This window comes from Pleurodeles waltl, chromosome 11 (genome assembly GCF_031143425.1).
Source record: "Pleurodeles waltl isolate 20211129_DDA chromosome 11, aPleWal1.hap1.20221129, whole genome shotgun sequence".
Taxonomy (NCBI): Eukaryota; Metazoa; Chordata; class Amphibia; order Caudata; family Salamandridae; genus Pleurodeles; species Pleurodeles waltl.
In genome coordinates this window covers 736,743,749-736,768,170 of record NC_090450.1, presented here as the reverse complement: position 1 = coordinate 736,768,170, position 24,422 = coordinate 736,743,749, and the positions used below count along the sequence as shown (strand labels likewise).

General features: G+C 45.0%; 1 protein-coding gene across 2 annotated transcripts in view; it reads right to left on the bottom strand.

Moving 5' to 3' along the window:
- LRRC74B (leucine rich repeat containing 74B) overlaps positions 1-24,422 on the bottom strand; it is a 155,434-nt gene that overhangs the window by 64,902 nt on the left and 66,110 nt on the right. For both annotated transcript variants that reach the window (XM_069214434.1, XM_069214435.1), the window contains exons 4-7: positions 22,070-22,202; positions 16,588-16,794; positions 7,365-7,474; positions 3,346-3,461 (exon numbers count right to left, since the gene is read on the bottom strand). In XM_069214434.1, the coding sequence (XP_069070535.1) occupies positions 3,346-3,461; positions 7,365-7,474; positions 16,588-16,794; positions 22,070-22,202 (566 nt within the window). The remainder of the gene's footprint in view (positions 1-3,345; positions 3,462-7,364; positions 7,475-16,587; positions 16,795-22,069; positions 22,203-24,422) is intronic.

Genomic DNA, 24,422 nt, shown 5'->3' with positions numbered 1-24,422 from the left:
AGGATTGGCTACCAAGAGAGGAAAGAGCCTATCAGAAGGAGCCTCTGACGTCACCTGCTGGCACTGGCCACTCAGAGCAGTCCAGTGTGCCACAAGCACCTCTGTTTCCAAGATGGCAGAGGTCTGGGACACACTGGAGGAGCTCTGGGCACCTCCCCTGGGAGGTGCAGGTCAGGGGAGTGGTCACTCCCCTTTCCTTTGTCAAGTTTTGCGCCAGAGCAGGGCTGTGCGATCCCTAAACCGGTGTAGACTGGCTAATGCAGAGATGGGCACCATCTGTGCCCATCAAAGCATTTCCAGAGGCTGGGGGAGGCTACTCCTCCCCAGCCCTGACACCTATTTCCAAAGTGAGAGGGTGTTACACCCTCTCTCAGAGGAAATCCTTTGTTCTGCCTTCCTGGGCCAGGGCTGCCTGGACCCCAGGAGGGCAGAAACCTGTCTGAGGGGTTGGCAGCAGCTGCAGTGGAGACCCCGGAAAGGCAGTTTGGCAGTACCCGGACAATTCCATGATCTTAGACATGTTACATGGCCATGTTCAGAGTTACCATTGTGACGCTGTACATAGGTAGTGACCTATGTACAGTGCACGCGTGTAATGGTGTCCTGCACTCACAAAGTCCGGGGAATTTGCCCTGAACGATGTGGGGGCACCTTGGCTACTGCCAGGGTGCCCACACACTAAGTAACTTTGCACCCAACCTTCACCAGGTGAAGGTTAGACATATAGGTGACTTATAAGTTACTTAAGTGCAGTGGTAAATGGCTGTGAAATAACGTGGACGTTATTTCATGCAGGCTGCAATGGCAGGCCTGTGTAAGAATTGTCAGGGCTCCCTCTGGGTGGCAAAAGAAATGCTGCAGCCCATAGGGTTGTCCTTGGAACCCCAACACCCTGGGTACCTCAGTACCATATACTGGGGAATTATATGGGTGTACCAGTATGCCAATGTGAATTGGTAAATTTAGTCACTAGCCTGTTAGTGACAAATTTGGAAAGCAGAGAGAGCATAACCACTGAGGTTCTGGTTAGCAGAGCCTCAGTGAGACAGTTAGGCCTCACACAGGGAACACATACAGGGCACATACTTATGAGCACTGGGGTCCTGCCTGGCAGGGTCCCAGTGACACATAGACTAAAACAACATATATACAGTGAAATATGGGGGTAACATGCCAGGCAAGATGGTACTTTCCTACAGCCATGTACTCAATGGAAATGCCCGATATTAGCATTCCATCTCCATGTTCTCCAGGTGTTCAGCAAATGTCCTATACTGCTACCATATTAACAAGTATCTACATACACGCAAACGCAGAAGTGTCATTTTGCACACACAGACAAGCAGCAGTATAAATGTCCACGCCGACCGCAATTCACTCTCATACAAAAATGCACTGACACATACATGCAGGCACTGAAACACCCACACATATATTCACACCAATGCAGACACAAATTCCACTTGACATGTCCACATACTCAACCACTCAACCACACAAAGCCATGCACAGCCACTCTTGCATGTAAATGCATGGGTACATAAACTCACATCATGGCACGTAACACACACGCGCACACTTCCACATGTGCACAAGGCATAGGCCTTACATACACATAGACACGGCCACCCAAACTTCCATGTTCACACATGCATGCACAGAAGGTTGCACACACTAACAGCCAGGGGTGTCAGGTGGCAGAACAGACCACTTGTGGCTGGCACCGCTGATCAATTGCTTTCCATTCCAGCATCCTCTGTCCTGGAGAGGGTGTAAGAGGCACAGAAGCAAATCATGCCGTAGGTTAGGGGTGCGGTGCGGGAAGCACCACCAAGGTGAGTGCCTGTTGGCAGGGTAGCACAAGATGCAAACACCAAAACGTATATCTCTGGAATGCAGCAGCCAGCCAGCAATCTGTCTTGTGTTTGTTGGAAAATGCATGAAGCGCATGCCGTAGTCAGCACCTGTCTAGTGTGCAGGCCATATTCTGATCAGAAACGTGACTAACGATGAACATGGGCTTCAGCAAAGTCCTTTGAAATTCCATGTTATATCCTTTAGCTCTGCAATTGAAGCATAATACCATGATGCATTTCAAAGGAAGTTCCAGGACTCTATGGACCGAGAAGCGTTTGTGTGATGGGGCAGTGCATTAAGTGGGCGCCTCAAACATTCTTTGGTCCACATGCAGGTGATGCTGTGCTTAGGCACATCGACTAAGCCTAAAATGGTCACTCTAATGCAGGACAGGCCCTGCACCTGAATCTCACCTAAAGCCAGCTCTGTCTCCGCTTCAGATGCTCATAGTAAAACTTCAAATCACAAAAGTCAGAAATCCATTGTGCAAAGAAAACCATTGTACACGAAGGCTGTAAGGCAAATGACTAATGAAAAGCATATTAACAATGGAATGAGAGATCTTTTACGGTTCTTGTTCATACCATCAGCTCGGAAAAGAGCTAAAGCTCTCTTAGCCAGACCTAAAAACCAATGGAAACTTTGAAGTACAAAAATGGCTTCTCAATTATACAGATGGTTAAGTAGTTACTAACTAAAGTACTTCCTAAAAATGACCATACTGAGTTTTGTGTTGAACTGCAAGCGGACTGGATTGCTATAAAGGTTCGGATTGAAGCATCCTACCAGAAGGTATTTCCCAGGTTGACCAAGTATCCGAAAGACTAATGCAAGAAGAAATGACTATGATATGTAAAAGTAACTCTTGCTCATTGGTACAGTTCGTAGCCAGCTAGAACCACAAGGTCGACAGGAGGAGGTCTGCCGAGGTAACTGGTTTGCATCTGAACATTCTGCAACGTGGGTTTTCTTTCGGCTTTTATGCATTTCACAGGGTGAGTGATCGAATACAGCACTGAAATATGACAGCAGACAATCTAATTGTATCAATTCAAATCCCATTACTGTTACTTCCACTGCACCAATGTGTGTAGAATCATTGTGGTGAACATTCCCTAACTCTGGAGACCCTTTATTGACTCTGCATCAGTTCACTTCAGGACATCACCAGTTGTCTGCTCTTCAGTTCAGTTTATTACAAATCAATTCACAGGACGTATGAAGCCAGAGATGGGATAGGAAGTTGAGGACTTGTACACAGTCATGTATACCTATTCACCATTTTAGCTGCTTCACCGTACCACAACTAACAATACACATCAACACAAATGGATAATTGTAATGATATGTCACTCAAATTCAACTCAGGCGGCTCACATTTTGGAAACAGAAATTAACCGGTGATATTTTTCCACTGGCTTACAGCTTTCAGTAACATATCTTTCTATCTTTTCTGTGTGGGTGAGTGTCAGACTCCACAACACCTACCTGATATTAAGTTCCTCCAGCACATTGTTGACTTTCAAAGCGTCACCCAAAACAGCAGCTCCCTCGTTGCTGAACCCGTTATAGGAGAGATCCAACACCTGAAGGAATATGTTCGCCTGGAAGATATGAAAAACAGAGGGAGTGCCTGCGTGGAAGAGATGACAGTCAGGCTCTCTAAATCAACCAATGAGAATAGCTGAAAACTGCTAGAGATCTCAAACTGGGTTAGGATCATAAGTAAATCTAAAGAGCTCGGGATGCATCGACACATTTCACAGCTTCTGAGTCAATCTAACGTGACGTGAGCCCTTGGATACCATTTTCCATCGGTTTGTAAAAGAGACACTCTTTTAGCTAAATTTAAAGGGTAACATTCGAGGCCAAAGTGAAGCTTTCGGTTGCACTAAGTTGGGTTATTGATGCTGCACCTCATTGAAAAAATTGGTTGCAGGTTGACAGTAGCAAAGGTGCCTGCTTAGTGTGTGTGTGCATCCCATACACTTTTATTTAATATTTATGTTAGTAATCTTGAACCACAAATAATGATTGTTCCAATTTTTCTGCTCAAATTGGGGGTGAGGGAGGAGAACATACCCTCTTTGTGCTAATGGTAAGTTGGCCTTGGGCACTTCCCCAGTGGGGCTACAGAGAGGCAGCAATATGCTTGAAAATGCCCTGGACAACAAACTTGAAATCAATAGGACTGATGAACAGTAGGTACAAACTGAAGGTTGTTTCAACATTTCAATATCTGTGGGCTTAAGAATGAGCTTCTCACATGCTCAATGGACAAGGCAGAAATGTTGTCTGCCCTTACAGCTGTGTGGGAATTACAGAGTTTGTATTGAAGATGTTGGTAGTTATTCGCATTCAGCGATGGGAAAGGTCTAGAGCACATAAATTGCTCAGCATCTCAAAACTTTGAATCATAGTCTACATTCACTCAGTCATTCACTGCTATCATGCCTTGCATGCTCCAGTTGTGGCACACACCCAGTCTGATCCTTACTATCAAAGGAGAGTGTTAGCAGCAGCCGACGGTGTATGTTAAAGTTCTTACAGAGAAGAAGTGAGAAAAACATGGGAGATTTACTGACCTCTCTTTTGGTGCAGTCATTACCCTCCTCAGCTTGCTTCTTTTAAATGGAGATTCATACAGATAGAAAGGACCTTGTTTGATTCCCATTGAAAGAGTTATCAAACAAAGTTGTACTTTCTATGCCACATTTCCACTGGCCAGTCAGGGTTTATTTCACTGATAGTGTTTTAAATCCAGAGCATGCGCGTTAGAGGGCTGCATAGGCACTGTGTTTTCTGTGGAGTGCAAACAAGGTATTTCCATCCATGTGCAGGCGATCCATTGTTTTTGCCTCATCCCATGATGTCGTGGTGGCGAAAATAAAGTATTTCTTGCTGTGGTGGGCAAACCGTTTGACCTCTCTTTCACAAGGGGTTGTGACATGCAGTGTACACGAGGCTAGAACCAGAAGAGGGGTCACTCCTTTGGCGCGGCTCAGCCAACAAAACCTGTCCAGCTTGGATACTGACGTCACACCCTCTTTGACTGATGATGAAATCATAGGGTTAAACCCTAGTTTCACCTTCACCCTCAATAACCTGCTATTGTCTGCGAAGGGGCTACAGAAAGAGTAAGGCATTTAAAGTACAGTATTTAGGCAGAGCTCTTAAAACCCTTACTTTCTGTTTCTGCCACATCCCTTTGGACACCTGATGCACTGGGTTTCATGGGCAATTCTATGTATTTGCCCATTGCTATCAATGGCAACCATATCTGTCAGACAGAATGCTATGGTCAGATTTTTCTTAGATAATTCTCTCAGTGTGGCAGGAACACAACAGGTAGATAAGCAACTAGCTCCTCTTTAAAGGACTCTTGATCACGCCGTGCAGGATAAGTTTAATCACCACGTGGGTTACAAAAGATTCATCTAACTGCACCCACACCTAAAGTACTGAACTGACCCTTACGTTTCCACTTCTTACAAGAGGGTGTCTGTGTGGAAAACTACTCGCAGTTAGAAGCACACCAGAGGGGACTGTTGGGGTGTACATAATTCTAAAATACTTGTTAAAAGTTCCTTCAAACATCTTCTATCATTGCTCTCTAAAGGTGAAGAGTGTCACACAGCCAAAACATGACTCTGATAGTTCTTTCCTCATTAAGGCACAGAACTATTGACTTATTCACAGCGTCACAGAGAGAAGAAGGGTCTAATAGTAAAAATGGCAGTGCAGGCATACACCCTGGATTAGCACATCTCCAAAATGAAAGGTACTTTCATCTCCATCTTCAAGGGAAGACTGCTTCATGATGTTGGATTTTAAAGATGCACATCTCAGCCCTTGTTTTCAAAGACCACTGGTGCCACCTATCTAAAGTGTTGAGAAACATAGTATGTTATAAACCTCCCCCCACGCAATCCTAGAATTAGGGACATGAAGAAGGTTTTAGCTTTCCAACTGAATTAGGGCCTAAATAAAGCTTTGTTGTTAAGATCATTATTATGCAAATTGGCTTTGATGATGACCTTATAACCTTTCAGCAGGACTTCTGGCCTAGGTGCTATAGACCTAAAGTGATTTCAGCAGAAACAAGCATTTGTAATGCAATGGGTCTCCCATTTCTCCAAGTAAGAGCTATTAGCAGTTGTAAACTCCCACTTATCTTGCCACATTAAATAGAAAGAAAGAGCGCGATCGCGCTGCTACAGTTCACTCGTAGTGAAACCTATCGGCAAAAGTGCAATTATCTACGTAACCGGCAAAAGTGCAATTAACTATGTAACAGGGTCGATGTCATGCAAAGCGCTGAACTTCTGACAAGCAAGATCGTGCTGCGAAAAAAGATAAAAAGTAGTGCACAAACTGGACGGAAAACAGCGAGCCTCGTATGTTTTCAGTACGTGGTCGCTGCGCTCGAGGAGGGCTAACCACCAGAAAAGGCATGAGGTATGCCTGCCTTGCACTAATGAAAGCAAGCAGATTTTAAAAGGCAAGCCCACGAACCAATGAAAGACACTGATGTGACATGGACGGGGCTCTGAGCCCTTTTCTAACTACTAAAGCTTCTCGCAAGCGTGCTAGCCCAGGCTCGACTCTAAAAACGACTGAACTGTGTGCTGCTCAACCCACTGCTGTAGACATTTGTATTTACTACTCTTTTTGTGATGATAGTGTTATTACGAGAGGTGATGTTTTTGAAATTGAACTCAAATTTTAATCAAATACACTGCCTGCCCTTAACTGAGTTAACTTAATGATGTTTTTGTTTTTGCTGTGAATTGGAGCTAATTGGTTCTAAATATATTAGTTTTACATTTTATATTGTATCTTGGATTGGAAAAGTGTGATAACAAAAAGACAGTGCAGTTATAGTGTGCCAAATTTCACAAAATCAGAAAACAAAATAAGAGGAATTATTCCTCATAAAAAAAAATCTGCATCCATTAAAGGCTGGGTTAATCTTATTTAAAGCTGCCATCCACCACTTTGAATAGTTCAGTGGGCTTGTCAGTGCCAACCCTAAAGATCCGGAATGAGCGCACACACACCTTCAAATTAGTATAGTTAGGACACACACACACACATATACACATACCTTAAAATGAGTATATTCAGAACATTCACGAAAACAGACAACTTGAAATGTGTATATTTAGAACACTCATCCCCCCACAAACATGGGTACACATTCATTTAAATGAACATGCTTAGAACATCCCACGCCCCCATTCACACACTGTGAAATGAGTACTTACGTGACCTACACTACAATACACACCTATATACACACCTTGAAATAAATGATTATACTTAAAACACTCTCACACTACCCCATAAACACATACAGACACCTGGCAGTGAGTATACTTGGAGCATCCACACACATACACACGCCTGGAAAATTGTATACTTAGAACACCCCACACACACATTTAAACACCTACACATTCCCACATTCATACACACACCTTTGAATGAGTATGCTTACAACTTACCCCCAAGCCTTTGGCAAATGCAATGGCTCCTTTTCCTCGTAGGTAATTCCAGCTGAAATTCAACTCCTTCATCCCAGTGTTTTCTGCTATTGCAACACCAAGGGTCTCGCCTTAAATGAAAAGTAAAAATACATGGAAACTAAAACTCATAAATTTACCAGCCAGCTCAAAATTCGTAGGGTTCTGACTCAGCAGAGTTCACAATACTCTGGCTTTTGGTAAAGCATTAAACTGATTCTGAACAGCCTGCAGGAGAAAAGAACAGGAAGGATGGAAACATTCTTAAGAAAATTGCAAAGAAAATAATAATAAAGAGTTTCGGTGATATCACAGCACAGGAGTCCATAGTAGCAGGGTCCTCCAATGTGGGGCTGCACTCCTCTTAAAACAACGTGTATTGTTGGGAGGTCCACTGACATTGATGGAGAGACAGAAGGCTAATAAATGTCAGTATCTGACGTCTTCCGCGCCACCTCCTTGCCCGTCCCCCCTTTGCTTTTTCCCCGCCGCTGCGTCCCTTGCGGCCCCTCCCGCCTCCCCCCTCCTTCTCTCACTGTTTTCTCGTTCCCTTTCCCGCTGCTGCGTTCCTTGCGGCCCCTCCCACCTCCTTCTCTCACCGTTTTCTCGTTCCCTTTCCCACCGCTGCGGCCCCACCCCTCAGCCCTCCCATAGGACAAGCCCTCCCACCTCCCAGCTGCCACTCCCACTCCCCCTCCTCTTATGGCAGCCACGGCGCGCCAAAGGCAAGCCCGTCTGCGCCCGTCCGTGCCTGGACCGCACCCAGCGCCAACCCCCCTGGTCCGCAAGACCCCTGCACCTCCAGTCGCCGCTACACGGCCGACCAACTCAACGCCCTCAATCCCGGCCGCATCACAGCATGCTCCCAGCCCTCACCAAGGAACACCCACGGACCCTTTGCATGCCGCACCTGCAGATTCACCTGCGTCAGAACAACTAAACCAACAAAGACCGAAACTAACCACCTCCACTGCATACTCCTCAACACCCGCTCCGCACGCAAGCACGCCATCGAGCTCTGGACCTGCTCGACTCCACCGCCCCAGACGTAGCCTTCCTGACCGAAACATTGGTGGAACGACTCCTCGGCGCCCGACATCGCAATAGCCATCCCGGACGGCTACGAGATCATCTGTAGGGACCGCAACAACGGAATCGGAGGAGGCATAGCCATCGCCCAGAAATCCTCCCTCAAGGTCGACACCCACACTGACGACTCCCTCAAGACCGCCGAACACCTACACTTCCGCATCCACACCGACCCCAACACCACTCTCAGAGGAACGCTCATCTACAAACCCCCCGGACCACGAGCACCATTCAGCGAATCCCTCGCCGACCTCACCAGCACCCACGCACTCACCTCAACGGATTACATCCTCCTCGGGGACCTAAATTTCCACCTGGAGAACAACAACAACACCAACTCCACTACTCTGATCGACAACCTCACCAACCACGGCCTCAGACAACTCGTCAACACACCAACCCACATCGCCGGCCACACTCTTGATCCCATCTTCTCCTCAAGCGCCCACGTCACCTTCAACCATACCACCGTACTCCACTGGACTGACCACCACTGCATCCACTTCACCTACAAGAAACATACCGAGCACCATCGCTCCCAACAACCACCCGCCAATGCTGGAGCAAAGTTACGGAAGACCAGCTTACCAAGGCCCTCGCCCAGAACCCCCCCCCCAACTCCACCGACCCAGACACCGCCACCCACAACCTCCCCCTGTGGATCAACGACTGCGCCAACACCCTCGCACCACTCAAAAAACCTACCGACAACCAAGCCAGAAGAAAAGCCACCTGGTTCACCGACGAGCTCCTAAACTCCAAACGCGACTGCCGGAAGCTAAAAAAGGAATGGCTCCTCAAACACACACCTGACAGCCTCACAGCCCACAAGGACGCCACCCGCAAGCACCACCAACTCATCAGACAAGCCAAACGATCACACTTTAAAGACCGCCTGGACAACAACGCACATGACAGCAAAGAGCTCTTCAGCATCGTGAAAGAACTCTCCAACCCCAGCGCCAATGTCAACGACATCCCTCCATCCCAAGAACTCTGCAACGCACTGTCCACCTTCTTCCACCGGAAGATCACCGACATCCACAACAGCTTCGACGCCACTCCCACGCCAGACCCCACCCCCGAACACTCCACATGTGCAAACCACCTGACCTCCTGGACCAACGTGCACGACACAGAGACACGCAAGATCATGAACTCCATCCACTCAGGATCTCCGTCAGACCCCTGCCCCCACCACGTATACAACAAAGCCGACTCCACCATCGCCCCCCAACTACGGAAGGTCATCAACATCTCCTTCGAAACAGCGACATTCCCTGAAAAATGGAAACACGCCGAAATCCGCGCCCTCCTCAAGAAGCCCAAAGCAGACCCCAACGACCTCAAGAACTTCCGACCCATCTCCTTGCTCCCTTTCCCAGCAAAGGTGATTGAAAAAATCGTAAACACACAACTAACCAGCCACCTCGAAGACAACGGCATCCTAGACCCCTCCCAGTCCGGCTTCAGACGAAACCACAGCACCGAAACCGCCCTTCTCGCCGCCACAGACGCCAAATGGACAACGGCGAAACATCAGCCCTCATCCTCCTGGACCTATCTGCCGCCTTCGACACAGTCTGCCACTGCACCCTGAAATCACGCCTCCACGAAATCGGAATTCAAGGAAAAGCCCTCGACTGGATCGTCTCATTCCTCACCGGCAGAACCCAGAGAGTCCACCTCCCCCCCTTCCGCTCCGAAGCTACCGACATCATCTGCGGCATCCCCCAAGGCTCATCCCTCAGCCCGACGCTGTTCAACATCTACATGGCCCCCCTCGCACAAGTGGGCCGACAACACAACCTCAACATTCTCACCTACGCCGACGATACCCAGCTCATCCTCTCACTCACCAAAGACCCGCGCACCGCCAAAACCAGCCTCCACGAGGGAATGAAATCCATCGTCGAATGGATGAGAAACAGCCGTCTAAAACTGAACTCGGACAAGACGGAGGTCCTCATCCTCGGACCCACCCCCTCCGCCTAGGACGACTCCTGGTGGCCCACCGCACTAGGAACCCCACCGACACCGTCCGACCACGCTCTTAACCTGGGCTTCATCCTCAACTCCTCCCTCACCTTGTCTAAACAGGTCAACGCAGACTCCTACTCCTGCTACAACACACTCTGCATGCTCCGCAGAATCTACAAGTGGATCCCGACAGAAACAAGAAGGACAGTGACACAGGCCCTCGTCAGCAGCAGGCTGGACTACGGCAACGCACTCTACACAGGCATCCCAGCAAAAGACCTACTACGCCTCCAACGCATCCAAAACGCCTCCGCCCGGCTGATCCTCACATACCCCGCCACAGCCACATCTCCCACCACCTGAAAAACCTTCACTGGCTCCCCGTGGACAAAAGGATCACTTTCAAACTTCTTACCCACATTCACAAAGCGCTCCACGACACCGGACCAGCCTACCTAAACAACAGACTCAGCTTCTACACCCCCACCCGTCAGTTCCGCTCCACTAACCTCGCCCTCGCCGTCGTCCCCCGCATCCGAAGAAAGACCTCCGGCGGCAGATCCTTCTTATACCTCGCCGCCAAAACCTGGAACACCCTCCCCACCACCCTGTGACAGACTCAAGACCTACTCACCTTCAGAAGACTCCTCAAGACCTGGCTCTTCGACCAGTAACAACAGCTCCCCCCACCCCACCCCCAGCACCTTGAAACCCTCACGAGTACATAGTGCGCTTTATAAATCCTATGATTGATTGATTGATTGATTCTTGAGAAAGTGATGCAGGCGCACGTTCCTTTGTAAGTGATGCAAGAATAAGACCATGAAAATCTACATGCATAGGAGCCAGCTCTAGAAACATTATCACCATAACCAGACATTGTTATCTACTTCCAAACCTTATAACCTAACTTCGAACACATCCACAGGGACTGGCATGCGCAATTAACAATCTTTCTGCTCTGTTCCGGACTATAAACGCTTTATTCTATCTGTTTCTAAAGCAGGCTTTGCATCCTTCTTCTCTCTAAACATCACAATTAAACACACCCTCACTGTGTTACTAACTTTCCTGTACCCTTTCTCTCACAGCCATATGACTCCTCAACTGCACTCTGCTAAGTTTACTGACTTTGCTCCAACGTAACCTACAACGTTTAACCCAATGATCAAAACTGCTCAGCTTTCTTCTGCCCGTGCCAACCTGTCCAGTACCCCAAACCATAAAAAAAAATAGCACTAACTTCCAAGGTACTATTCTATCTGGGCTCCTTGTATGGTCACTCACATTTGACTGGTACTTATCCCTTATCCCAACTGTTGGTGCTCCACCTCTTGATAAAGCTTTACAGATTACCACTTCTCCCTCTTACACACTTTCTTTATTTCCTTTCTTCCCCAAAATACTACAACATTTTGCTTTTAACCACTGACACTCTATAATAATTCCCCCTGAATCCACCCTGATGATCCTTGGCTTATTGACAGCCTTCAACAGAGTTGACCGCACTAGTTTACTTCGCTCCATAAAGAACATTGGCATTGCAAGCTCTGCCCTTCAGTAGTTTTCCTCCTATCTCTCTGACTGGTTCTTCTCTGTTGCCAGGCAATCTGATAGATCATCACCCAGCCCCCACCTGTTCACACCCCCAAGGCTCTGTGTTGGGTACTCTCTTTTGCTCTCTATACAACACCTCCAGAGGTGACACCGCCTCTCTGAGTTATCATACCATCTATATTCTGAGGACACCCAACTCTCCTTTTTAATTCCAACATTCTCTTATAATCATCCGACTGTCTAACTGTTATTTGTCGTTTGACTTCTACTTGTCAATATTTCCTCTCCAAGCTTTATCTACTTTCCTCCGGTTGCACTGATATTTGTGGCATCAGCAAGAACCCTAGATGTTTTTTAAACTCCTCCTTGTACTTGGAATCTTTGATCATCATCACTGCCACTGCAGTATCGCTTCAAATCGTAAAATATGTAAAAATCCTTTATCACATTTCCTTTCACTCAGCCAAGGCAATGAATATAAGCATCATATCTTTGTTCTTATTGACAAAGTCATAAGCTTCACCACCAGGGTGTTTTACAATCTCCTCCTAGAAACTCCCTTACTCCATACTATGATCATCAGGCTCGCTAGCTTTCTACTGTTCCTAAAAACAGGTCCCAGCCCTGTGCAAACCTCTAGTGTTTGTCTTCACAGCCATTCAACATTCCCGGATCTCCTTCCTGACCCCTTATCCCAATTTACTTGTTCTTGCAATCGAAGGTCTGGTAATCAACAGTTTCTAAGTAGTGGTGTAGAATTAGGACATTTCGTTTCAAAATTGAAGCTAGGAAGCTCTTTTCCCTAAAATAAAAAGTTTTAAAAAATAGTGAAAGGAACAAGAGCCTCTCACTTTCTGTCTGTTTGCCTGTGATAGATGTTTTACCCGAGCAAACCTCAATGACGCTATAAAGCGAAATGCCATAAATTATACGAGTTAAGCCGACTTAATGGAAATGCCACCGAGCCTACTTCTAACATCGCCTAAATTCCTCTGAACCCCTACAAAACTCCAGTCTTCTACCCTCTAGGACCAACTGCTGGAAAATGATTTCCTACCGACAAAGGGGTCAGCAAAACACTACAGGAATTTATTACAACACTAAAAACTCACCTCCTGAAACTTGATGGTGGTGTAAGTTAATTATCATACATAGGCCCTAATGACAAGTTTAGACTCTGATGACGAGTTATGCGGAATTCCATGTGGATATTTCCAGTAGCTGGAATTTACCATTTTGCTCTCAAGTATCTACACATGGAATTCCACCTACTATGAGTTGGACCCCTTGGAATGGGAAATAGGTGTGTGGACACAGAATTACTGTGTAGCATTCTGCATGTTATTTTCTTTTTTGAAGGGTTTAACAAACACATTTACTGCCTGCTTAATGCATGTACCAAATGGGTGTTGGGGTGTCTGTGTGTGGTGGGTGGAGGGATGGGTTAGGGAACCTAGGAGAAAAAATTAGAATGCTCCCCCTTGTGAGTGAAACATTTCATGATGATGTGGGGGACAAAGCTTGGCTGCTGTTGAAGGTACAGCCTAATGCTGTTTTTACCGGCTGGAATTAACGCCCGGTTAAATTAAACTGGGTCTGGTGTACACACTAGGTACAGGGATACCAGGCAACTCGTGATTAGGCAAAGTGATGTCCTTTCCCCCACCCAGGGATAACATTCTGCCCGACTCGTAATTGGACCTACGGGGGCCTAACAGTATACAGTGCTTTATTTGAGCCAAAGGTTGCAGGTGGGGCCAACTGGTACTCATTTTTCGTTCCCCGTACTTATTTTTCCATATCAAACTTTGACTCAGAGCAAGAGAGTGTAAATAACTCAGGGGGTAAAAAAGAGAAAGAAGGAAAAAATTGACAAAGGGAACAAGAAGGAACCTGCAAGAGTGAGCTAAAGGCACAAGGGGAGTCTGGTGGTGGATTAAAAAGGCATTATGTAGACTCAAGACTAGCTAACCTTGGTATCCAATACTCATTCAATAGCAGCGGACAGGAGCTTCTGTATAAAACTTCGGGCCTAGTAGTGGTTCTTTTTCAAATTAAGCAGCAACAGTGTACATATATCAATTTTGTAGACGCAACTCACATGGGTGAAATCTTCACACTATTCTAGTATTCTGTAAATCTTTTGTGTTGTATTGTATTCAAATATCTGTACTTGTGGTGACTCTATAGTAACTTGCTGCTGTCTTGCACTCTGGCTAAAACTAATTTAACAAAATGATATGACCTTGCCAGGGTGAAAGCCACTGGATCTTGCTGGCATTTACAGTGACTGGTGACAGCAGCGAGTCTGTCCTAGACACACAGAGACCCTAAGTGATTTGGGGATAATCGAGCACCACACGGAATAATGGCAGCATAGATGTCAGCTGGGCATGAGCTCCAAATTCTGATGCAGAGAAAGGCAAATGCCATGAAAATATGTTGCATAATTTGAAAAAACACAATAGGTGGTTGTGTATATATTATAAAAATTGCCGGTTTGCGTACCGACCCTTTTATGATGAAAATCCTAAAATATTTTACAGTATCTGATAAAGTTTATCTCCACAGGAATGCAATCACACACTCTGTTCAAAAGATATTGCATTCCTTTATAAACAAATTTTGTATCAAAGTAGGTATTACACCTCAACCTGCTCATGCTAATTGTCCAAAGTGCTGTGCTTACTGTTCTGTTCATTTTTTAGCTGTTGGGCTCCTTTATGTCTTGTGTGTCACCTTTAGCCAGTTCTGGCTTTTAGGTCTGAATTACTTTGCATTTTGGGACTTGAGGTTTCAGTTTTAACATTTCTAGTGTGGGCTCAGAAATCGTACTGGGCAAAATGCTGGTAAAAGGGCGGTTGGTGGAGGGCTTGATTCATGACTGGGTACCCATTGTTTGGAGAAAATAGTCACATTCATGTGCTGCTAATGTGTGACACCTACACAGTCCTGGTTCTTTCACCAGCAGGTTGCACACTACTATGTGTGAACCAGAGATTGCATTGCACTGTACGGATTTAACCTCTCTGCTCAGATTATTCAACGACCATTTATGAAGCTCCTTTTATTGCTTCATCGTGTAATAAGACATGTGTTTGTTGTATGAGCCATTGGTCTGGTGGCTATGTGGGCCAAAGTAGTCACTCCACGCTAAAAGACAGCCTACAATTATTTACCGGCCACGTGATTTGCTACTTCAGAGGATGTTAAAATACACCCCTAGCCCTGCCATGAATGCAACTGAAAGAAAGGATACTAAGGGCCATATGTACGAAAGCTTTTTCCCATAGACACAGAATGGGTAAAATCCTTTCGTACATCTGGCCCCTAGTCTCTGCACATTTCCACGCAGAGGTCCGTAGGTTTGCCTCATGTGCACTTATCACTACTACAAGGCAACACTACAAACACCGGTGTCAAAAAGCAACAAAGGAAAGCAGAGACAAGCATGATGGTTAAGTGGTGTGGCAGATTACTGCTTTCGACTTTTGTTTATCTGCGTTAGTGTGTGATTAGGAGTCCAGCGCTGCATGCAGAGGTCTGTATATCAACCTTGTGTGCACTTATTCGCAGACTAGAAAACACGATGCAAAAAAAGAAAAAACACAGGTGTTAAAAATAGTACCTTTATCACTCAGGAGCAGCGGATGGGCACAGATTAACTAGAATCAATCTGTGTTTTGTCGGCATGCCAGTGAAATGATCTGAAAAGATGTTCGCCTAGCACTGGCCATTAAGAAGGCTGAAAAGAAGAGGGACACTAAAGCGAAGAAATGGTAAGCAATGGGTGGGCTCCACGCCCTTTCTTGTATACAATAGTGTCTCGCAAGCGAGAGGCATGCGCTAGCGCATGTACTCGCAGGCTCGACCCTAAACAACTGTTTTACACTACTTCACAGCTATATTCCCTACTTATGTATATTATAAATCTTACATCATCCGTCCCTTCAACAATCCAACCTTAATCTCTCTTCCGTCAACCAAGCACCACCGTACATTTTAACAATACTTCCTCACCCAACCTGCCACCCTGTCAACAATTTCAACCAACTTTTTTAACAACCAAGCCTCAACTACACTTTCAAAGTATGCTGTCCTAGCTGCAATTTCTTACAATGTTGCCTCAACCATACTAACACTAATGCCTCTGCCATCCGTTAAAACAATCTAGCCCCAAACACGATGATTTCTAACAATCCTGCCTCACCCACAGTTTCAAATAACGCTGCCTCAACCACATTTTCTAAAAATGCTACCTCAACCGTGCTTTCTAACAACCCTGCCTCCGACACTCTTCTAAAAAAACCTTCCTCAGCCACTCTTCCAAAAAAAGAGTGCCTCAGTCACCCTTTTTAACAACGCTGCCTCAAACATGCTTTCTAGCAGCCCTACCTCAACGAGACTTTCTAACAACGCTATTTCAACCGGGTTTTCTAACAGCCCTTCTCTCACTGATCCCCACTACTCCCTCTAATAACCTGCACCATCTCACCGTTCATATAACACCCCTGTTCCACTAGGACCTTTTGTTTATTTGTGCTATTATCGTACATAAAAAGGTCATAGTACACTGTACCTGCAGAGCCTCCAAACATGTTGTGGCTCAGGTCCAGGGATTCCACTTTCTGGTTGTTCATGAGGGCTTCAGCAAAGAAGGAGGCCATCTGGTCATTGAAACCATTGCCTGACAGGTTGAGCTTGCGAAGGGATGTGTTCTCAAACAGCATTGCCGACAGGACACGAGCTCCCTTAAACCCAAGCCTGTTGCTGGATAAATCAATCTCTGGGAAGTGAAAGAGAACACAGTGACTATTCACATGTTTGAAGTCATGAAAATGGGTGGGATCCTACATCAATTTGTAAGGACATCTACACCATTTTATATCCAGGAAATGCTGATATAGGCTTTCATGTAATGGCGTTTGGATCATCCTAGTTTTCATGTACTGGATCTGCCAACTAATTCCAGGTCGGGTATGAAATGTAATGCAGTTATTTTCTTTAAATTCGATTTACACCACAGAATTATGTGTAAGACCTGTGCTGTAGTGTGCTGGGCATGGAATGTTGTTCTACCCAAAGTATGTTTGCAGCTGCCAGGGTTCTTTCCTCAGACTAAGGGCCACCATCACTGTTTTGTGCTCAGAACAGTGTCAGCTGTCATTGTCTGTGGAGAGAAAGAAATCAGCTGCCTAGTCTTGCATTCTGAATATGGTAGATAGGGTTCTGTGCTCAGAATGAGAGTTGCAATCACTGTGTATATGGGCTTTTTGGTGTCCTTCTCGTTTTTATTCCTTTTATCTCTGTTTTTAGGTCGTGAGCGCAAGCGCTTTGACTTGTTGTAAGTATTGTGGGCTGTTAACCACTGCGCGCCCATCACTTTCACTCATTCGTGGGCTTGCCTTTCAAAAATCCTTTGTTATCATAGGTGAATGCTTTACGTTTGTCCCTCCTTGGCACTGTTAATATAGACACCTGAAAGTTACTTGTGCTCAGAGTTTTGTCACCTGTCAGTGTATTGGACTCTAAATATTTGGTGTTTCTGAGTTGGGTGTCAGAATGTTATCAGTTATCAATCTTCTACACTCAGACTTTGTTGGCTCTCAGTGCTTTGTGCTTAGAATATGGTCAACTATTACAGTGCTCTGGGTTCAGAATAGGACAGCCTCCGCTCCGAGCTCTGTACACGGAATGTTGTTTTCGGAAGTTTAGCAGCTCTAAGTATTTTGGGATTAGGTTGTTGTCACCTCTCAGTGTTCTGTGCTCAGACTATTATCTGCTACTAGTGCTGTGTGTTCAGAACGGTGACATCTCCCAGGCTCTCTATTCAGAATATTGGTTTCAGAAAGTTATTAGCTGTCAAACTGTTGTCAACTATTACAGTGTTCTGAGTTCAGAATAGAGCGGCATACGAGCTCTATACTTGTAATGTTGGTTTCAGACGTTTAGCAGCTGTAAGTATTCTGGGATTAGGTTGTTGCCACCTGTCAGTTTTCAGAAGTTTAACAGCTCTGAGTATTCTGGGATTAGGTTGTTGTTACCTGTCAGTGTTCAGACGGTTAGCAGCAGTAAGTGTTCTGGGATTAGGTTGTTGTCACTTGTCAGTGTTCAGAAGTTTAGCAGCAGTAAGTGTTCTGGGATTAGGTTGTTGTCACCTGTCAGTGTTCAGATGTTTAACAGCTGTGAGTATTGTGGGATTAGGTTGCTGTCACATGTCAGTGTTCTGAAATTTAGCAGCAGTAAATGTTCTGGGATTAGATTGCTGTCACCTGTAAGTGTTCTGAGGTTTAGCAGCAGTAAGTGTTCTGGGATTAGGTTGTTGTCACCTGTCAGTGTTCAGAAGTTTAACAGCTGTAAGTATTGTGGAATTAGGTTGCTGTCACCTGTCAGTGTTCAGACGTTTAGCAGCAGTAAATGCTCTGGGATTAGGTTGCTGTCACCTGTCAGTGTTCAGAGGTTTAGCAGCAGTAAGTGTTCTAGGATTAGGTTGTTGTCACCTGTCAGTATTCAGAAATTTAACAGCTGTGAGTATTGTGGGATTAGGTTGTTGTCACCTCTCAGTGTTCAGAAAGTTTGCAGCAGTAAGTGTTATGGGATAAGGATGCTGTCACCTGTCAGTGTGCGGAAGTTTAGCAGCAGTACGTGCTCTGGGATTAGGTTGCTGTCACCTGTCAGTGTTCAGAGGTTTAGCAGCAGTAAGTGTTCTGGGATTAGGTTGTTGTCATCAATCAGTGTTCAGAAGTTTAACAGCTGTGAGTATTGTGGGATTAGGTTGTTGTCACCTGTCAGTGTTCAGATGTTTAGCAGCAGTAAATGGTCTGGGATTAGGTTGTTGTCACCTGTCAGTGTTCAGAAGTTTAACAGCTGTGAGTATTGTGGGATTAGGTTGTTGTCACCTGTCAGTGTTCAGACGGTCAGCAGCAGTAAGTGTTCTGGGATTAGGTTGTTGTCACTTGTCAGTGTTCAGATGTTTAGCAGCAGTAAGTGTTCTGGGATTAGGTTGTTGTCACCTGTCAGTGTTCAGAAGTTTAACAGCTGTGAGTATTGTGGGATTAGGTTGTTGTCACCTGTCAATGTTCAGACGGTCAGCAGCAGTAAGTGTTCTGGGATTAGGTTGTTGTCACCTGTCAGTGTTCAGAGGTTTAACAGCAGTAAGTGTTCTGGGATTAGGTTGCTGTCACCTGTCAGTGTTCAGAAGTTTAGCAGCAGTAAATGCCCTGGGATTAGGTTGCTGTCACCTGTCAGTGTTCAGAGGTTTAGCAGCAGTAAGTGTTCTGGGATTAGGTTGTTGTCACCAGTCAGTATTCAGAAGTTTAACAGCTGTGAGTATTCTGGGATTAGGTTGTTGTCACCTGTCAGTGTTCAGAAGTTTAGCAGCAGTAACTGTTCTGGGATTAGGTTGTTGTCACCAGTCAGTGTTCAGAAGTTTAACAGCTGTGAGTATTGTGGGATTAAATTGCTGTCACCTGTCAATGTTCAGAGGTTTAGCAGCAGTAAGTGTTCTGGGATTAGGTTGTTGTCACCTGTCAGTGTTCAGAAGTTTAACAGCTGTGAGTATTGTGGGGTTAAATTGTTGTCACCTGTCAGTGTTCAGAGGTTTAACAGCTGTGAATATTGTAGGATTGGGTTGTTGTCACCTGTCAGTGTTCAGAAGTTTAACAGCTGTGAGTATTGTGGGATTAAGTTGCTGTCATCTGTCATTGTTCAGAAATTTTGCAGCAGTACGTGCTCTGGGATTAGGTTGCTGTCACCTGTCAGTATTCAGAAATTTAACAGCTGTGAGTATTGTGGGATTAGGTTGTTGTCACCTGTCAGTGTTCAGAAAGTTTGCAGCAGTAAGTGTTATGGGATAAGGATGCTGTCACCTGTCAGGGTTCGGAAGTTTAGCAGCAGTACGTGCTCTGCGATTAGGTTGCTGTCACCTGTCAGTGTTCAGAGGTTTAGCAGCAGTAAGTGTTCTGGGATTAGGTTGTTGTCATCAATCACTGTTCAGAAGTTTAACAGCTGTGAGTATTGTGGGATTAGGTTGTTGTCACCTGTCCGTGTTCAGAGGTTTAGCAGCAGTAAGTGTTCTGGGATTAGGTTGTTGTCACCTGTCAGTGTTCAGAAGTTTAACAGCTGTGAGTATTGTGGGATTAAGTTGCTGTCACCTGTCAGTGTTCAGATGTTTAGCAGCAGTAAGTGTTCTGGGATTAGGTTGTTGTCACCTGTCAGTGTTCAGAAGTTTAACAGCTGTGAGTATTGTGGGATTAGGTTGTTGTCACCTGTCAGTGTTCAGACGGTCAGAAGCAGTAAGTGTTCTGGGATTAGGTTGTTGTCACCTGTCAGTGTTCAGATGTTTAGCAGCAGTAAGTGTTCTGGGATTAGGTTGTTGTCACCTGTCAGTGTTCAGAAGTTTAACAGCTGTGAGTATTGTGGGATTAGGTTGTTGTCACCTGTCAATGTTCAGACGGTCAGCAGCAGTAAGTGTTCTGGGATTAGGTTGTTGTCACCTGTCAGTGTTCAGAAATTTAACAGCTGTGAGTATTGTGGGATTAAGTTGTTGTCACCTGCCAGTGTTCAGAAGTTTAACAGCTGTGAGTATTGTAGGATTAGGTTGTTGTCACCTGTCAGTGTTCAGAGGTTTAGCAGCAGTAAGTGTTCTGGGATTAGGTTGCTGTCATCTGTCAGTGTTTAGAAGTTTAGCAGCAGTAAATGCCCTGGGATTAGGTTGCTGTCACCTGTCAGTGTTCAGAGGTTTAGCAGCAGTAAGTGTTCTGGGATTAGGTTGCTGTCACCTGTCAGTGTTCAGAGGTTTAGCAGCAGTAAGTGTTCTGGGATTAGGTTGTTGTCACCTGTCAGTGTTCAGAAGTTTAACAGGTGTGAGTATTGTGGGATTAGGTTGTTGTCACCTGTCAGTGTTCAGACGTTTAGCAGCAGTAAGTGTTCTGGGATTAGGTTGTTGTCACCTGTCAGTGTTCTGTGCTCAGACTATTGTCAGGTATCAGTGCTGTGTGTTCAGAACGGTGACATCTCTTGGGCTCTGTATTCAGATAACTGGTTTCAGAACGTTATCAGCTGCCAGTCTTCTGGGCTCAATGGTTGTCCGCTGTCCGTTTTCTGTGGTCGGTCTGTTATCAGCTACGAGTCTTCTGTGTTTAGAATGTGCGCAGCTCTCTGACTCTTTACTCAAAAAGTTGGTTTCAGAATGTCATTAGCAGTAATGCTCAGACGGTTGTCAGCTGTTAGTGATCTAGGTTGAGAACATGTGCAGCTCTCGGGCTCTGTATTCAGAATGTTGGTTTCCCGATGTTACCACCTGTCAGTCTTCTGGGCTTAGGTTGTTGTCAGGTTTCAGTGTTCTATACTGTTGTCAGCTGTTAGTGCTCTGTATTCAGAACAGTTACAGCTCCAGGGCTGTGGGCTGCTACAGTTGGTTTCAGAACGGTGTCCGCTGTCAGTTTTGAGAGATCAGGCTGTTGTCAGTGTTTGTACTCAGATTTGTAAGCTGTTAGTTTTCTTTGTTCAGAATTTGAACAGCTCTCGGGCTTGGTACTCGAAATGAATGATTCAGAATATTTTCAACAATCGTGTTTCGGTGCTTAGATTGTTGTCAACTGTTACTGATCTATGTTCAGAACAATGGCAGCTCTCCGATGATCTATTCAGAATGTTTTTTTTTCCAGAATCGGAAATTTCAGAATTATCAGCTGTCAGTCTTTCCGGGTAAGGTTGTTTTCAGCTTTCAGTGTTCTCTCCACAGAGCACTGTCAGTTGCTAGTGTTCTGTGTTCAGTTCTCGGATCCGTACTCAGAGAGTAGGGTTCAGAATGTTATCAGATGTCAGTTGGTTGGGCCTAGGATGTGGTCAGATCTCAGTGTTCTGTGCTCAGACTGTTGTCAGCTGTTAGTGGTCAGAACCTTGACAGCTGTTAGTGCTCTGTACTCAATTTGATCGTATTCATCAGTTTCACAGGCTTAGAGGGTCCCTGGTGAGGGGGTGTGTCAGCATATTCCATACTGTTTCCATTTTCATGCAGAGCAATACATATTTATCATAGGTTTTAGGGTTAGACAAACCTGTAATGTAACAGTTATCCTTCAACATCTCTGCGATTGCCGCTGCGCCCTCTCCCTCCAAGGAGTTATCACTGAGGTTTAACTTCACAATGAATGTGTTGGTCACCAGTGCGAGAGACAAAGCTTTGGCACCCTGTGGCACAGAAAAGGGCAATCAATTGATTGAACAGCTGTAATAGCATCATCCTGCATCAGAACAGTTAAGAACACTGTCAAGGTATATATAACGTCCTAAAATGAACAGAAAACTGGTGGGCGCGCTTTAAGATATCACAGTGCGCCCCACAATGATCCATCACACAGCTCAATCATCACCAAGCGTGTGACGTGGTCAGACCCATGTGTCTGCCAAGCTCTATTGTACATGACAATGAGTGGTAAACTGAGAAGAAGGGATACAGCTGCGCATCATATGGACAACGATATATGGACGGGCCATCTGATCAACACTTCTGGAAATAATCAGAAATGTACAAAATAAAGCAGAAACACCGATTGTGTTCAGTAAGCTAGGCTATACAGCTAGATAGATACATTTATTGGTGCTTTTGGTGGGTGAGTCCCATCGGCACAAGACAGACAAGAATTATATACAAACATCTTTAGAAAAAATACTTAGAAAAAAACAAATGTTCTTAAAATATTTAAGGTTAGTGTTAAAAACATCATGAATGCAGTTTGCGATTATCTCCAATTACCAATGATATGCTGCATGATGAAAGTCTTTCGACATGAATGTCTGCAGCATACTTTATTGTTGGACCCAATGCAGGTGACATACTTCGCAAGGAATGTCTACCAACATCGACGCCCACCACAAAGCCTGTTTGAAACTTTCTGTTCTGGGTGGGCTTGAATGTGCTTCACGTAAAACACTGTCACTAACAGTAAGGTCTATGTGGCCCTTAATCTGCAGAAGTCTTCCTATTGAATGTATGAATATTATTCCTGGGGAGAAGTTTATAAACTACTAGTGCCATAAGATGTTTAGTTCTCGCTTGTAGGTACATTATTTTTTCCTGAGGTTCCATCTTCTTACCAGTTATCTCTGTTTGTCTTGTCAGACCCTCGAACATGTCGGTCAGCAGAAACAAAATACCATCGTTATCAAAGTCAAGGTGTTCGTTTTCTACAATGCAGCCATGATTATACATACAGGAATCAATTAAGCAGATAACCACTGCAAAGGATACGACGTAGAAGAAACATTGGCAAAATCATCATATTAGGCTTGAGCGTGCCAATGTACGTAAACATAGGCATCCACAAATGCTGTTTATACATGTTGAGTACAGAGGAACTGCTAATATAATTAAAACTTGCCCTAATGGCTTTACCAATGCTGGGGATAAAGCAGCAAAGGGTTGTTTTTGTAAATGTACATATAGGAGATGAAGAACTGAATGCAACAAACAGAGTGATGATTGAGAGTACTCTTCAGAAGTTAAAGCCCCTTATGCCTTCCAATGGAAGCACTTCATGTAAGGTGGAATGATACAATTAATTAGCCAGTAGCATGAAAGGAGGGGGTAGTACTCATTGGATGATTCCAAAGACCACTGTATCTATACTTAATGCTATAGTAGTGACCTGCAAACTGGCGCTGCTCAGCTTGATTTCAGATCTTAACTATTATCTTTCTACAGCATATTGTTCTTGTGAAATCATGCTATAAAGACCTGAAATAACATTAAGCTTAGATCTCAATTACCTAGATTGGGAACCATGCATGGATCAGATGCTCCAGGTTCTGTAGCTGCCGATACCATCTATTATCTTCAGGTGCAAACATGTGATCATGAGATCCGTAACCCTGATATTTAGTATACCTGGAGTCTTTATCCAGCACCAGCAGCACCCTTCTTTGATATTTACTGTTGGTCACAGTCAGAGCATTAAGGTGTCTTCCACTGAAATGTGGACTTTGGACTAGCCCTTTTGCCCTCGCCATTCTCCCCACAAAAACAATGTTCTGTGGGTGGGACTCCCAGTTCACTTTTGACATTTTTGTCAGATTCACATCTTTCTGAGCTCTAAGCCACTGAGTTTTCTCTTGTCACTGAGGAATTAGAATAAGCAGCAAATGTAAAATAACATACTTGAAACAATGAGACATTTTGGATGAGACCCTATGTTAAATTGATCAGGGCTTAAAGACACAGCAGGAGGATTGAGACATATGGATAGCCGACAACTCTCAAACATGCCCAGATATTGTAACACAGTCTGTAGGAAGTTGGCTCTGTATGTGCTATTTCAAAGTAAGGAATAGCATGCACAGAGTCCAAGGGTTCCCCTTAGAGGTAAAATAGTGGTAAAAATAGATAATACTAATGCTCTATTTTGTGGTAGT